Source organism: Lampris incognitus, chromosome 1, assembly GCF_029633865.1.
Source record: "Lampris incognitus isolate fLamInc1 chromosome 1, fLamInc1.hap2, whole genome shotgun sequence".
Taxonomy (NCBI): Eukaryota; Metazoa; Chordata; class Actinopteri; order Lampriformes; family Lampridae; genus Lampris; species Lampris incognitus.
The window spans coordinates 57,368,779-57,385,675 of NC_079211.1; the positions used below are offsets into that span (position 1 = coordinate 57,368,779).

The following is a 16,897-nucleotide window of genomic DNA, read 5'->3' on the forward strand; positions in this document are numbered from 1 at the left end:
AGGGGGAATCAACTCCATATGAATGCCCATGGTTTTGGAATGAGATGTTCAACAAGCACGTATAGTTGTAACGTTCGGGTGGCCACATACTTTTGGCCATGTAGTGTACCTGTAGCTAGCGTGGCAAAGCTGTACATGTTGAAATGGTTCTTCCATGAAACTGAAACTGAATGTTGAAAAACTTAATTTCAAGCAAATAAGAATCATGTCTCTTTGAATTAAGTTAAGAGTTTACCTCAGCGAACAGAGAGTTTCCCTTGCTGTTGGGGTCTTGGGCTTGCTGAAGAACCTGGTCCAACTGGATCTGCAAGTCTTGGTTCACCTCACGGGATTTCTAGGATAGAGGAGTGATAAAGTTACCAACATGTAAATTACTTAAACACAGAAGACACAGACAGATGAACATGCTCAATAGGATATAGACGGAAACAAATTTATCTCACATACACACGCACGCACGCACACACGCGCACGCACGCACGCACGCACGCACACACACACACACACACACACAAAAAGACATTTGAACATCATGATTAATATGGTGTATTACACAGCTCTTAAGATGCAAAGCATCTCACGGACATAGCTTGTAAATCACTCACACACTGACTAACGTTTAGCGGCTGAAGATTCTCCACTAGGGATAGGTGACAACATGCACAGCAGCAGGGTTGCTATGTAAGAGTGGTGCTTCACATCTTCACATCAGTGACACTCTGTCCTTGTTTTCATACTTGCCTCTAATGCGTTAAACCAGGACACAGCTTCTCTCTGTCGCTCCTCCATCTCCTCTTTCGTTCGCTGAAGCTGGCGCTTCAGACCAGTGGTGGTTAGCTCCAGATACTGCTCTCTGTGCTGGGCTTCCCGTAGCGAGTGTTCCAGATCCACCTCAGTAAATGCAAATAACATACTAAATAATCTGACCAAAAGGGGTGTGGGGGCAATAAACATTTAAAAAATATCTTGTGAGTTGGTCACTAAAATGGTATTGTTTTCTTGTGCTTAGGTCTTGGTTGAGGATAACCCTTTACCATTTAAAGGTGTAGCGTGGACATAGTCTCCATTTGTGTTTAAACAAATTCATGGGCCATGTCAGCTTGTTTGGTCCGGTGTCCCTTACCTTAGCGTTCTCCAACTCCATGCTCTTCAACTGCAGCTCCATCACTTCAGAGGACATCGTGTCCTGTGTTTTCTCATTCAGCGCTCTCAGCTCCTCCATCTTTTGGTTTAAGGTCTCAGTTTGGATCTCCAGTTCATGTTTGAGGAATTTCTCATTCAACTGGCACTCCTCGAGTTCTGACTGCAAACTCATCACCTGGTTAAAGAGACGGTCATTTCAACAGGCAGAAAAACTAATTCCTTAGTGTCTGGTTTCCATTTCTCACTTTGCAGGCAAGATTACAACTTTAGTTGCTTCTTTACTTTGATGCAGCTGGGTATTACTGGGGCCTGAAAACGCATACATAACCATAACACACACAGATGTCGACTAACCAGACTTTCAAAGCACAATTCCACTGCAGCCATTCTGCTGAAGAGAAGAAGAGACTGATCTGGACAGAGTAGTGAGCTAGGTCCCCAAGCCATGCAAAACAACAGTCACGACTTGTTTATAATGAAACCACTACACACACATCTGTGTCCTGGTCCCAGCTTGTGTAGTACACAGACAACAGAGGCAGCAAGCGTGGTGGACGGTGTGTTTGAAGAGCAAGAGGAGAAGAGCTCAGAGACATTACAATTTTTTCTGAGGCGTTAACCCATATGTTAGTTAAGTTTGAAGGCGAGCACAACAGTTAACCCCTAACTACCCCCCATGAGCTGCTCCCCATGGGCTGCCCCCCATGAGCTGCTTTCCATGAGCTGGTTGTTACCTAGCATGGCTGACACCGCCATTGGTGTATGAGTGTGTGTGCTGGATGAGTGTGTGTGGTGTATGAGTATGTGTGGTGTATAAGAGTGTGTGGTGCATGAGCGTGTGCAGTGTGTGTGGTGCATGTGTGTGTGTGGTGTATGAGTGTGTGTGGTGCATGTGTGTGTGGTGCATGAGTGTGTGTGTCTGTGAATGTTCTCATTCATCCAGGTCATGGTTATCCAAAGGAGTTGAATCAAGTGCAACTGGACTTGGTATATATCCGTGAAAACGTTTCGCCTCTCATCCAGTACAATGTTCACATTACTGCTGATGCTGCATCAATCTGCCTGTCAATCTCCCGCTCCATCCTACCCTCACTCATGAACAAGACCCCGAGATACTTGAACTCCTTCACTTGAGGCAACAACTCATCCCCAACCCAGAGGGAGTAATCCACCATTTTCCGGTAAAGAATCGGTAGAAAAAAAATCAGCGGGTCTGAATCCAGTGGAGAACCTTTGGGATGCAGTAAACAGGCAGATTTGCAAGCATGATTCTGCAGCAGATGACAAATCTGCAAAAATCGCACAATGTAATGATGTCCACATGGACCAGAATCTCCAAGGGACATCTGTTGAATCTATGCCAGGAATAATTGAGGCTGTTTTGAAAACAAAGGGAGGCCCTGCCCACTATTAGTATAGTACTCCTCATAAGGTGCTCAGTGAGTGTATGTCTGAATACGCTTCACTAGCTGTACAGATACAAGAAGCTTAGCTACACCCCACTTGAACCTTCAGCCTCTACTGGCTTCAATGGTCAGTGCCCCTTCAGAGTACAGACTTTTACTTATGGGCAGAGGAAAGAATACGGCATCATTCTGACTTAGGTCTCTTCCAAATTCAATACTACAAATACAGATATTACTACTACTTTACGGGTCGCCACAGCAGATCATCTGTTTCCATCTCTTCCCGTCCTCTGCATCTTCCTCTGTTACACCAGCCACCTGCATGTCCTCCCTCACCACATCCATAAACCTCTTCTTTGGCCTTCCTTTTTTCCCTCCTCCCTGGCAGCTCCATATTCAGCATCCTTCTCCCAATATACCCAGCATCTCTCTTCCACACATGTCCAAACCATCTCAATCTTGTCTCTCTTGCTTTGTCTCCAAACCGTCCAACCTGAGCTGTCCCTCTAATATACTTGTTCCTAATGCTGTCCTTCTTCATCACTCCCAATGGAAATCTAAGCATCTTCATCTCTGCCACCTCCTGCTCCACCTCCTGTCTTTTCATCAGTGCCACTGTCTCCAAACCATATAACATAGCGGGTCCCACAACCATCTTGTAAACTTTCCCTTTAACTCTTGCTGGTACCCTTATACTACACATACAGATAATTTATAAGAAAACAAATTATGTTACATAACATATGTTATCTAACAACTTGTATAACATATGCATACATTCAACTTGGTTTTCAGTAGTGTGTGTTGTTTTGCGGTGAAAGCTTCCTGTAAAGCAACAGTCCTGAAGATCTGTGTTTGTCTCTCAACACCTACGACAATATATGTAAATGCAATGGTGTCTGAGCAGACAAAGTCCACAGGTCCATTCAAAATACAACAGAACTGTCATTGATCTGGTACCAGCACCTTCCCGGCTGAACCCCACCCCTTCTCTTGCCTTACCCTTCACATCTAGCTGTGAAGTTGAAGAAGTAAAAAGCAGTAAAAGGTCATTTTTCTCGAATAATCCTACCAGACAATCATTAAAATGAGCATCTACAAAATCACTAATGATCTGGATATTTGTGGATTAGCTACCATCTGTAACATACCAGCAAAAGAAGAAATAAAAAGAACATTTTCAGGTTTGTAGATTTAACCAATATTTCCCCAGTATTTTTGAATAAAGGAGATTATTTCTTGTTTAATCATCTTCACGTTGTGAATCATGTTCAGCTGTTCCCCTGCAAAAGAAAAATAGGCAAGCATTACCTTGTTCTTTAAATCGTTCACTTGCATGTTGTGACTCCTTTCCAGATGCTCTTCTTGCTGTTGGAGCTGCTCTTTCTGCTGGTTTTTAACACAGTCATAGTCTGACTGCAGGGACTCCAGCATCCGAGTCTTCAGCTTCAACTCCGTCTGCAAAGAATACTTGTCTTGCTCCAAAGCCTGATCAAAAGAAACACATACAGACAGGAAACACTCAAAAACTGTAATGTGAACACAAATATCCCAGGTCTTATGCATGCTCAATGATCCAGGTAAGAAAATCACAGAAAGGTGAATCAGTTCATCTGGCCACAACATTTATTGAGAGAAACGTTTCATCATCATCTAAGTGACCTCTTCAGTCTCACCTGATTGCAGGTATCGCCACTCTTATAAACAATACAGTGACTGCAGGTATCCCCACATTTCATTGACCACATTAACTCTGTGGACACCACATCAAGTTCACCAGGGAGGATGTGGAACATGATAGGTTAGCCTTCTTACACTGTGACATTGCAGTTGGTGATGGGGGACATGTGACTGTTGATGTTTACTGTAAGCCAACACATACTGATCAGTACTTAAGGTTTGACTCTCATCATCCACTGGAGCACAAACTAGGAGTCATCAGGATGCTGTACCACCGAGCTGACAACATCCCCACCGACACAGCGGCTGGGGAAGGGGAGAAATCCCACATTAAACAGGTCCTGGTTAAGTGTGGTTATCCTAACTGGGCATTTGTCCAAGTCAGGAAGACGCCTGAACAGTGCACCAGCCAATCGAAGAGAGGAGAAGAACAACAGCTGTCTAAGTGAGATGCGTATTTTCCAAACACCGTGTCTCAGTTGCTTAGGAACAGTTGAGACGCGTATTTTCCAAACACTGTGTGTCAGTTGCTTTCAAACCCCAAAACACGCTGCACCAGAAATTGGTCCACCCTAAGGATCCAGTCCCATGGCACAAACAGAGCAATATAGTGTACGCTGATAAGTGCCAGGAGGATTGGGGATACCAGCAGTCAGCTGAGACTGACGAAGTCACTTCGATAAGTGATGAAACATTTCTCCCACTACACCTTGTGTCCAGATTAACCGATTCAACTTTCTGGGAATCTCATCAGTACTTTAACAGGCTTTAACTACATTAACAATTAATTATTAAGTTTGCCAGCCATATTTTCTTCTTCTGGATTACTTATGCAATACTTATTAGATAGCATTTAATGTATCTAGCCATACATCCTTATCACTTATCATCATCCTTATCCACTTGCTTCAGTGAGTATATCATAACTGTGATCTATCAACGTAGCATCCACACCTCGATAACATTTGTCATTTCTGCCCTCTGCTCTTCCAGTTTGGTCTGCAGTTCCATCTGTTGGTTCAGTAGATTGAGACCTGCCTGGGCAGCCTGCTGAACCTGCTCCTCCTTCTCCTTCAGCTTCTCTTTTAACCGCTGCAACTCCTCTGCTGCTCCAGCTGATTCAAACATCTGGAAGGAGAGAAGCAGGAAGCAAGGAAAGAAAGAAAGAGGGCCAATGAGTTACTGTCACATGCAGAAGAGCAATTATCTGTTCTCTCTCGAGTCATTATCTTCTCTCAGCCAGTGCATTCGTTAATAAGAGAGTTCCATTTCATAATTCTGAAAGAGTTGACAACATTTATTTAAACACAAACACTATCAGCAGATTTATATAATATGGAGGACTCAATCACAGCTTCCTCGATGGAAACATTTTCCTCGTCGCCTCAGCTTTATGCAGAGTGCAGGGAAAAGTTGGAGGAGTAGGATCCAGGATGTGACACAGATCCCTGCCATCACTGATATATCGTATAGCTGCTTTTCAGACCCTTGCGTAAACCTCACAATCTCCTACAGTAACAATGAACACACACTTCAAAGTTGTCTGTAGACTGCACATTTTCCTGAGGACCACACTGGCCAGTTAATCGCACAGGGCCTGGTGGATTCACTTGCATCCTGGGTACTCCATTAGGATCATTTGGTATGCATTACAACCGACGTAGTGCAAACATAATCAGGGCTATCTCTCTCAACAGCTGGACCCAATGGCAGTATTTTGGGCACTAACTGCATTTAGGCTTTGGTAAGTTCAAATGTTGAATGGGGTAGTTTAAAGAATCAGTTTTTTTCTTGTTTATGAAGTTTATTAAATCTATACTAATGACCAGGGTTTTTCAGCTATATTTGTGATAGAATTTGGCCCCCATAAATGGTAATGTTACAAGAGGATGCAAATATTCACTCCTATGCCACTGACTTCCTAAATGCTGATTGTTTTCATTATTAAGAAGTGGGAGAGATAAAAGAATTGAATGAGATGGAGTGTGCAAAAGACTGGTCAGTGATTTTTCTGTGTAGAGAATGAGGACAGAGACCTGGCATCAAGCTCAAAAGGAGCTCAACCTTCCCAAACCCAATATGAGAATAGAGTCAAGGTGGGGCTCAAGGCTAAAATTGGTGGAACAAGAGAGAGCAATTGCATAGTTGCTGTAAGATGAAAACAAAAACAAACAAGGCATTTATTTCCTCCACGGCTAGATACTGAAATCCTTGAATCATTCCACAAGGCACAAACTGAACTTCTCGACTTCACAGACATCTGCTCAGGCGAAGAATATGTGAGTGTTTTGTATCTCAAGCCAGTCCAGTGACTGTTTAATTTGCTGGTGTTAATGCATACTGTTAATGACACAGAACTAACCAAAACCATCAAGACAACTGTCCTGACTACTTGAATGAAAAATATGTTAACATCTTCACTGATGACATCCTAGACATGGCATCACTGGTAGAATCTGAGATGCTGAAAGAAAAAAGCAGTGTGCTGGTCGAAGAAAGCAAATGAAGCAGGGGCCAAGGGAGTAGATGCTGCCAAAGTACCACGAATAACGAAAAACAATGAAAGACACTGGTAGCTCTTAAATAAAAACAAACTACGCCTCCGCACCATCACTTCATAAGATCTGACAGACCTTTATAAACGATCTGGAGGCTCCACCTGCAGAGCGTGAAACCGGAAGATCCATGAATCAACCTTTCCTCATGTGAGCCACCTAAACACCATCTATGCACACCTGCAGCTGGCTCCCCCTCAGAGCTTGTTTTCAGCACAGGTGGGAACAATGCAATCTGCCACAGGACTTCATTGATTCATAAGGCTTTACGACCTGGAATCGGGAACTGTCCCAAAGCAACGGAGAAAGAGAATGTTTTGCATTTGTTTACATTTTCATGTGTCTACATTAAATGTTGGCCTTTGTTTGTACTGATCTGCTATGGAGATGGCACTGTGCTTGTAAAGAGAAAGGATCTTGCTCCTTTAAAAGGTTATGACACAACAGTCTGAGGAAAAAAGGAAGGAAGCTGTGGTTAGATGGCGAAAAAGTAACTGCACGGTGAGGTCATGTACCGTGCTGCATCCTGAATCTTGTTAATGCAAAACCAAGGAAAACGATTTGCACCGGAGAAGAAAATAAAGTTGCCAGAACTACAGCAGACTGTGTGTGTCATGTTCATTTGATGGGTGCAACAAAGGCTTACAAATTACATTGTTTTCTCTTAGATCCTCAACATTTTGATTCTTGTTTTCCCTTAAGATCCTCAACATTTTGATTCTTGTTTTCCCTTAAGATCCTCAACATTTTGATTTTTTCTGGTTATTCATTTTTGCACTTGGCATATTTGACGCATGACTTTGCATTATTCTACCTCTACAAATGTTTGAATAAAATGCTTAATAGTATAATACGATTTGTTGTCATAATATAGTATAATATGTTTTTGTCATTTTTGCCTTCTCGGGTGAAATATTTTGACTGTCATTATTTTAGATAGAGGCCATAAATAAGCCTATTGGCTGCTCCCTGCACCGTTTACTGCTACTACTTTCTTTAGCTTTTAACATATGTTTTTAACCTGTCAACAAAAGAAAGTACATCGCTTTCATAGACTTTAGAGGTGTCACAATTAGTTAAAGCGTAACCCACACAGGAATGCTGCTATGGTTGTTTTAGCCGTTGATCATCCCGGAATAAGATAATATTCTAGTATTTTCACGTAACTGTTCAAGCTGTCACTCCGAGGTGTCTTCTCATGGGCTGACACGTCTTGATGCATGCTCAATAATCCAGGTCAGCAAATCACAGACGGTTGAATCACCTCATCTGGACGCAACGCTTACTGGCACAAACGTCTCATAAGTGACCCCCCCCCCCCTTCAGCCCCTCAGTCTCACCGACCCCCCCCCCCTTCAGTCTCACCTGACTGCGGATGGCGATACCGGCAGTCGGTTTATTACGTTATGTTTTGCCAGCCAGGTTTTTCGTCGGTTGGGATAATGACAGGAAGTTAATAGTTTATTAAATAGTAGTTATTTGAAATATTGTAAATACTTTCTCAAAATCATCAAACATGATGTTTTTCCAAGGCCATAGGATTAGTTATAAGGTTACGTTTGACCGCCCTCGCATTTGTCAACGCCAGCGATCGCTGCTTCGTGGAGTATTCAAAACATGTAGAAGCCACTGCGTAACTAACTCGACTGCAAAGCATGCGAAGCATATTCAAAAGAGAACAAAAACCAACTCGTTTACCTTTACAGCTAAAAGTTGCCGAACACAATAAAACTGCGTCTGTTTCGCCGGCCGCTCTTTTCAGTTTGAACGGTCAAAATCGCGTCGCTCATTCTTCTTCGTGTGTATTGGCGGTTGGCAAACAACGAATTGGTGCATTACCGCCACCAGCTGGTGTGGAGTGTGGCTCAGAATGTCTAGTATTTACGCTATCCCCCCACAAATCCCCCTCAAATCTTCTTAATTAAATTCGTCACGCTAAGAAACTGAAACAAGACTTTATATCACCCAGTTGAATCATCCTGTAGAATATCTACTAAATCAAATTGTACTTTTATTTTCCCCAGATTTTGAGCCAGACGCCTTATTTCTGCCTCATATTTCGGACACTATATCATACCATGCTCTATTGTTTCTTCTTGCCCACAGTAGTCGCATCTGCCTGTATTGTGTTTGCCTATTTGAAAAGTGTACTGTGTTTAGTCCAGTGTGTCCAAATATGACTCCTGGAATTATTGTCTTATCTCTGTTGTTCCTTCCTGCACACCTCATGTCTCCCACTTTCCTTTGAACTGTGTAAAACCATCGTCCTTTCCTCCCCCCCCCATTGCTTTCGCCACCTTTCCTTCCATGCGAGCCTAATAATGCTCTTTATTTCTGCCTTGCTTAAAGAAACTACCAAATCAATGTGATTATGTTTTGTAGCCTTCTTTGCAACCTTATCCGCTAGTTCGTTCAATAACCGCGTCGAACCGTTGTCGCGAGAACTAGCTCATGCCTCAACGAGATGTGTCTCATTGGCCAGTGGCCAGCGCGTGGGCGTTTCCGAGACGCCAGGCGAGTGGAGTGACGTCGCGTCGCGCCGCGTCGCTGGAGAAGCTGTTGTTATTTTAACGGGAACCAAATGGTTTTTACTTTAATTCTCTGTTTCTGCAATAGAGACGTGGGTGAGTCGCCGCTGTTCTAGACCGAATGTGTAGCTGAAAGCTTTCGTATCGGTAAAGTGGGTAAGCACATTGTTAGCGGTGCACTGCAGCAGGCCTAACAGTTTACACTCGAGGCTAGCACGTTAGCAGTCAGGAAAGATGTCGTCTCCGGGGGGTTTTTACTTCTGTATATCTGCCAGTTTAGGAAACGAGTGTGGTTATTTCTTCCCTTTCGCCCCCTGTTGGGGTTTGGATTATGGTGTGGCGCTTCAAGACATAGCGAGTAACTGTTTGCTAACATGCGTGTATTAAACTAAAGTGCGGAAGTGAGGTACCGAGGTTGAGATAGGCTATTCAGACATTCTGTAAGGGTACCTATCAACAACTCCTCATTTACCTCACCAATGTTCTGCAGACTGCTGGTACTGTGTTCAGCTGGCGGGGTGCACATAACTGTTTTGGTCTGGTTCTCAAGGCAGCGCCTGGAGATGCTGCTTGGTACTCAGTCTTTACGCGGCATGGTCATCCACAACAAGCTGTCGTCATCACTACCCTCCTGACGGTTCTCCTCACTGTCTTCCTCTCTTTCAAACATGGCAGATGAAGATGTAGGCCTACTTCTTTCTCCCTGGTCGAGTCTGCGATTAGCTGTTTGCATCCGTAAGTCAACAGCTGGCCTGGGGTCAGAAGTCTCTGTTGTCATCTTAGACAAGTGGATGTGCATCAGGGATGAGAGGCGAGAGTCTGACAGGCGGGATCTGTACTTGCTTTTGATTATATTGAGATGTGAAACTCCCCCCTCACATGCAGCACTGCTCAAGGGCAGTGTAAGGGACAACAGAAGGACTTTATGAATGTTGGAGTAACTATCTGGATGACTTATCTTCACTGTGTTGACCAAGTCATACAGAGGACGCTGCCAAACGTTCTCCTGCTTGCTTTAAACGCATCCATTCTCTTACAGTGGAGTCTCTGTCAACAGACAAGCTAGCCTCCTATTTCTGGAGGATGTTAGTAAGTGTTGTGTTGCCAAAACTGTGGAGGTCTTGCATTTCTTGAGGCCAAGTTGAAGGATAAAAAAAAAAGATCACTTGACTAAAGGGATTCATATCTCTGCTTTCAAACTCATGAATTGGACCTCGCAATACATCAGTCTTGTCCCTGTCAGCATCAGCATGTGAAACAGTCTTGTTGCTGTACTTGCCTTCACTGTCAAGCAATAGTATCAGCTGTCCAGCAGCTACCATGAGCTCATCTTTGTATTCACCAGTAGTCAGTTTATCTTGCTGGAACCTGAGGGAGGTGAACTGTGAAATGCTTCCAGGGTCCAGCATGTTGGCTTGGAAACACTGAAAACGCTCTGTGCAGATATGTTTTAGGTCACTGGCATCACTTGTAGCCACTTGAATTTGAATGGCAGGTAATAGCTTCCATATTTCCAACAGTCTCTTGCCTCCCTGCAGACCATCTGATGTAAGCCTATGCCATTCTCATTACACATCTTCTTTAGTTGTTCTGTTCTTTTTGCGCCCCCTCTCTGTAAATAAAAGCAACTTGACAACGGAGCTATTAAATGGCCCACAGTATGGTACCATGCAATCAGCTGACTTTGTGCAGTTCTCGAAGGTGTGGGCAGTACACAGAATAGGGAATCCCCGAGCGCCACCATCTGACGCAATTTGGGAACGACCCCATTGTAAACTCACGTTACCTGCTGCTCCATCGGTTCACACTGAGACCAACTTCCTCTTCCACTGATCCCCTAAACCACAAGTATGGAAGAGTTACTCCAGTCCATTCACTATGTCCTGTGCCGCTCGGTTCACATCCAAATTAATTAATCCAAGGAAATCTGAGGTAAACGCTCCGTAGCTAGACACAGACACAATGTACACAATTACCTGCGCCACTTGTGTTATGTCTTCTGATCTATCAAAGAGCACGGCCCAAAATTCAGCTGCCTTCAATTTTCACTCAGTTCTAAACTGATTTGCTGTATTTTTTTTCTTTCAGATTTTCCCCTGTATTCTTCATCTGTCCTATGTGCATGATTAGGTAATTTTTCTTAATACTTTTTACCTAGTCGCTGCTGCCTTATACTTGCCAGTGTAAGAAGGAGGACCGGGTCTTGCGGACATTACCTCTCGAGTGATGGCCTTTAGGCTGAAGGTCATCTTGTGGACAGCTGGTCATCTAGGGTACAGTAAGCAACAGTTTCTGCTGAGGCTGGAGGAGGCAGATCTCACAGGCCTGTTGCCTTTCTACGCCTCTGTCCTGGATGCATGGAGGAGCCTGCTGCTATGGCTGGTCTGTGGCTGTTTGAGGAGCCATTGTTTTGCAACAACTTCATTCAGGCCCGGACCCTGTTCTCAGCCAGCATAAGGTCTCCTATGAAAGAGGCCGGATGTGTGAAGTTGGGACATCTGCTGACACCTGCGGGGACCCTGCAACAATGCACCAAAATCAGACCCAGGTTATTGAGTCATATTGTTGAGGAGGTGTATGCATTGCTTCGACCTGAGGATATTTATGATAGAGAACTGTGAGCTAGCTGGCCATTGGGAGCAGGATGTGGGTTAAAGCTTTCCACAGTTGACTGTCTCTCCTAATGTGGGGGAGTGGCAGGAGGTGGAGGGCTCCTTTCTTTCATGACCCCACGGCTGAACAAGTTTGAGCACCTGGGAAAAAAGGCAACTCATATCCTGTGTGTGAAGATGAGGCACTCTCTGCAGGCCATGAAAACATCGAGGTGGTCTTGAGGTTTTTTGGCCCAGGCTCTTCCCCAAAAGGCTGCTGGCGGTCCCTGTACAAGCTACTGGTTGAAACATGGTCAGCTGACCTCCAGTGGAGGATTGTGCATGGAGCGATAGCCACAAACAGACACAGAGCACACCTGGATCCTGATCACACATGGATCCTGATCACAGGGAGGTGTGTCTTTTTTGCTCACAATGTGGAACTCTTAACACATTTATTTGTGCAGTGTCCTAGGTTGGTGGGTGTGTTTGGTTTGTTAAGGGGCTGGCGGCACATTTGTGGTGGCTTCACTCAGTACCGCCGATGCAGTGTCTTTGTTCACATCTGCATCTAAGCTTTTGTCGTCATTTGTTGGCTGGGAGAGCTTGGGCTGGATCGGCTGCAAGAGGTTGGTCTGCTGCACTGTGGGCCCAGGGACCGCGGCCTTGTCCGGAGCTGCACCCGAGGAGGTAAAACACGAGGGCGGTCTGACAGGACGTGGAAGCAGGGCAGGCTAAGCTAACTGCTAGCCCATGCAGACCGGCAGTTCCGATAACACCGAGGGTGGTCTGGCGGCGGCCTCACCTGGCATTGACTGTGGTGTTTTTGATGTCATTGTGTGGAGTGCGGGGAAGTGTGTCAGGGGTGTCTGGCTGGGAGAGCTGGCGCTGCATCAGCTGGGAGGGCTTGGTCTGCTTCGTGTGGTTGCCACAGGGACCACGGCCCCTGCCTGGGGCTGCGCCCGAGAAGGAAACACGGAGGGTGGTCTGACAGGACGCGGGAGCATGGCAGGCTAAGCTAACTGCTAACCCATGTAGACCGGCGGTTCTGACAGCCATCCTGGCTGGCGTTTGTTCCCTTGGACAGTGATTTTTTGTTTAGTGTATGTGTTTGAATGTGTGTGTTCTTTTAGTTCTTGAGTGTGTTGTTGTCTGTGTGTTGTACTGCTGTCGGCTGGGGGAAACGGCATTTCATTTTATTTCCTGTGCGCAAGTATATGAGGTGACATGACAAATAAAGTGTTCCTGGTTCCTCTGTTGCTAAGGACCGGATGTTATGTTGCTGTAACACCCCCTAGGGCCAGTTTGTGCTTGTGATGTTGGGCTATACAAGTAGAGTTGACTTTGAAAACCTGTTTGTTGTTATAAATACTTTGTTTGAACTACTCAGTGAGACTTTTTCTGAAACTGTTTTTCCTTTTTACGAGCTCTTTCTCTCTCACTCTCACTCTCTCTGTAGTTTCATCATAGGTATAAACTGAGAAAACATAAACAACCTTTTCAGATTGTAAGTGCAGTTCATAGTTTCAGATTTGATTCTCTGTCAGGTTACTTGTTCAGAGGACTGATTGAAGTATTTTGTGTGCATCGGGGTTATGTCTATTTATTTCTCCAGTGGGATTTTTACTTCTCGGCAGTTCAAGAGATTGGGTTTGTCTGCTCTTATAGCTCTTCATTATGAGATTCTGAACTTTGACCTTTGTTTTCATAGAGTCGTATATGATTTACCATGGAGCTTGCCTCGAGGGACAGGCTCTCTGAGCTGGTGGAGGAATTGACTATGTCAGGAGAACCGGAGCTCAACCAGGACAAAATGAAGGAGGTCAAGAGGATCTGCAAGTAGGTCATCACCAAACACTCCTGACTAATTTCTTACATCATTGGTTCTCAGTCTAGCCCTCTGGGACCCGACTACTGGTTCTTCTGTTCTGTCAGGTAGTTACTGTCATTCACCTGTTGTTCTAGGTTTGAACACTTCCTGAATAGGTGAGCTTAACACAGCAGGTGAATGTAATGATGAATTAAATCATTCCTTTCTAATCACACAATGTTTTTAAGTGTTGTTTGTGTGCAGCTTTTTATTTGGAGTTTTATATGTTCTCCATACTAAACCGTAGAAAGTTCACATAAGTTAAATGCTACAGTGCTTTGGTCTTCAGGTGGCCAGCAAGTACAGCAGCAACACTTGATCCTCACTTCACACTGAGTAGTCTCCATTAGGGTTGGGCGATCTTTTCTATTTTCATATCGTCCAGTTGTGGCTACTCGAGATCGCCAATAGGCGATCAGATTTCCAGGGGGCACAGGAGTAGAACCTTTAAGCTTTCTGCAAGCAATACAGTTAGAGTTACGTGAATAAACATTTATAAAAGAGTGTGAACATTAAAGTATTTAAACATCCATCCATCCATCCATTATCCAAACCGCTTATCCTGCTCTCAGGGTCACGGGGATGCTGGAGCCTATCACTGGGCGGTAGGCAGGGAGACACCCTGGACAGCCGCCAGACCATCACAGGGCCTATCCAACATATCCCAAAAAAAAAAAAAAAATTCACTGTCCAAGAGAACAAACACCAGCAAGGATGACTGTCGGAACTGCCGGTCTGCATAGGCTATCAGTTAGCTTAGCCTGCCCTGTTTCTGGTGCTGTCAGCCCGTCTATGGTGCTTCCTCTTTGGGCGCAGCTCTGGGCAAGGCCCTGGACCTTGGGCCCACCTGATGCAGCAGGCCAGGCTCCCTGAGCCGATCCAACGCCAGCTCTCCCAGCCAGACACCCTCGACACATTTAAAAATCTATTCATCAGCAATGCCTCCATAACTGCTTTCTTAACCCCTGTGTCTGCTTGGTGTGACAATATCACAGTATCATGTTGCGTTTAACATTATTATCTTATCTTTAATCTCACAAACAGAATCATATCCATAATGTTAACTGCTGTTATGGAACACACAGCAAGCTTCTGATGAGCAGGCGTATGAGGAATGGGGATGCGTGGTGTCAGATGGCAAATTGGTTTATATTTAAGGATTTAAAATTCACTTGTCACTCTTGCTGATTAACAGGGCTCAGTGGATGGACATGCCACTCCACCAAAAATATTTCTAAATGCACAATACGGTGCAGATCCTAGAAGTTTTTATTATAACATCTTAGTTCTGATGGTAAGTTAGTTAAAATTGCCTCAATATCAGCGTAGGAAAAACCAGTCGTCAATCATCCCTTCAATTCACAACCAGGCCGGAGGTAACACAAGTTGGCCATCCCTATGTTGGTAGGCAACGGAATAGACCGCCACCTACCCAGACGCCCCAAAAATTCTTTTATTGCCATGTGCATTCCATACACTAGGAATTGAGCTTGGCCTTGTCGGTACAGTACAGTTGCAAATGCAAGAAAAATACTGTCTTCAGTAGAATAAAAAAAATATATATATGTACCAGCCCCCATCTGCCAGTGGATTAAAAACCTTCCTGACAGACAGGAGGCAGGTGGTGAAGCTGGGGAAAATCACATCCTGCACCCAGACAATCAGCACTGGCATCCTGCAAGGATGTGTGCTCTCCCCTTTACTTTTCTCTCTCTACACAAATGACTGCACCTCAGGTGACCCGTCTGTTAAACTCCCGAAGTTTGCGGATGACAGAACCATCATTGGCCTTATCTGGGATGGTGATGATTCTGCATATAGATGGGAGGTTGATCAGCTGGCCCTTTGATGTGGCCATAACAGCCTGGAGCTGAACACACTCAAAACTGTTGAGATGACAGTGGACTTCAGGAGGAGCCCCCAACACTGCCCCCCTTCACCATACTCAACAGCGCGGTGTCTACGGTGAAAACCTACAGATTTCTGGGTTCCACAATATCCCAGGACCTAAGGTGGGCATCCAACATAGACACATATCAAAAAGGCCCAGCAGAGGATGCACTTTCTCCACCAGCTCAAGAAGTTCAACTTGCCTCAGGAACTACTGATTCAGTTCTACACAGCAATAATCCAGTCTGTCCTCTGCACATCCATCACTGTCTGGTTTGGTTCTGCCACCAAACAGGACAGGGACAGACTACAATGGACAGTTAGGTCTGCAGAGAAGGTCTGCATTGGTGCCAACGTGCCCTCCATTCAGGACTTATAAACCACCAGAGTCAGGAAACGTACAGGCAACATCACTGCAGGCCCATCACACCCTAGTCACAACCTTTTCCAACTCCTCCCCTCTGGTAGGCGCTACAGAGCCCTATACACCAGAATAACCAGATATAAAAACAGTTTCTTTCCGCATGCTGTCATTCAAATGAATGCTTAACACTGTCAAATAAATCCAACCATGTTGAAAATACTGTACTGTACATGTTGTATATACTGTACTGTACATTGCACTGGTACACTCTGTCATGTCCATCTACCTCAGGCATGTTTGTCAGTAACCTGCTAACATCTATTTCAGCATCTCTAATATATTCTTTACACCATTGCACCTTATCACCTCTTATGTCACCTCTATAAGTCAATCCTTGTATATATATGTGAAGATTGTTGTGTTGTAGTGTTGTTATTCTATGTTAAGTACACAGAGAGCCACTAAACTGGAGCCATATTCCATGTATGTGCAAACCTACATGGCCAATAAACATGATTCTGCTTCTGATACTGGTTTTGTCCGTACCAACACCCTACTGTCATCCCAGGTAAAGTCATACATGCAGAGCTAAGGAAAATTGCTATAACATTGAGTCAACTAAGCCTAATGACCTATCCAGTGTCAAAAACAAAAATATGGAACTGATCTGTCTACTTTGTCTTTCCTCTTTTACCGTCTCTCCCACACACCCATTCACAGAGGATCTAATGAGTACATAGACCATGTCTACCACTCAGTGATGTCACAGCTGAACGAGGACCATGCTGAAATCAGACTCTCGGCTTTCCAGATAGCCAGCGAGCTGTTCTCTAGATCACATCACTTCAGGACTCTTCTGGTGGAAAACTT

General features: G+C 44.6%; 2 protein-coding genes across 5 annotated transcripts in view; one reads left to right on the plus strand and one right to left on the minus strand.

Moving 5' to 3' along the window:
- Positions 1–9,883, minus strand: part of spdl1 (spindle apparatus coiled-coil protein 1) — a 41,091-nt gene extending 31,208 nt beyond the window's left edge. Inside the window, exons 1-6 of the mRNA XM_056278022.1 lie at positions 9,790–9,883; positions 5,184–5,357; positions 3,861–4,037; positions 1,124–1,318; positions 742–891; positions 236–334 (exon numbers count right to left, since the gene is read on the minus strand). Coding sequence (XP_056133997.1) covers positions 236–334; positions 742–891; positions 1,124–1,318; positions 3,861–4,037; positions 5,184–5,357 — 795 coding nt within the window. The 5' untranslated portion in view covers positions 9,790–9,883. The remainder of the gene's footprint in view (positions 1–235; positions 335–741; positions 892–1,123; positions 1,319–3,860; positions 4,038–5,183; positions 5,358–9,789) is intronic.
- Positions 9,298–16,897, plus strand: part of uvssa (UV-stimulated scaffold protein A) — a 112,539-nt gene continuing 104,939 nt past the window's right edge. For 2 of the 4 annotated variants that reach the window (XM_056275659.1, XM_056275668.1), the window contains exons 1-3: positions 9,298–9,408; positions 13,615–13,742; positions 16,748–16,897. The exon at positions 16,748–16,897 is cut by the window's right edge and continues 4 nt beyond it. In XM_056275659.1, coding sequence (XP_056131634.1) covers positions 13,633–13,742; positions 16,748–16,897 — 260 coding nt within the window. In that variant the 5' untranslated portion in view covers positions 9,298–9,408; positions 13,615–13,632. Of the gene's footprint in view, positions 9,409–13,614; positions 13,743–15,781; positions 16,128–16,391; positions 16,596–16,747 lie in introns of those variants that run through there. The other 2 variants (XM_056275680.1, XM_056275674.1) reach the window with 2 other exon arrangements.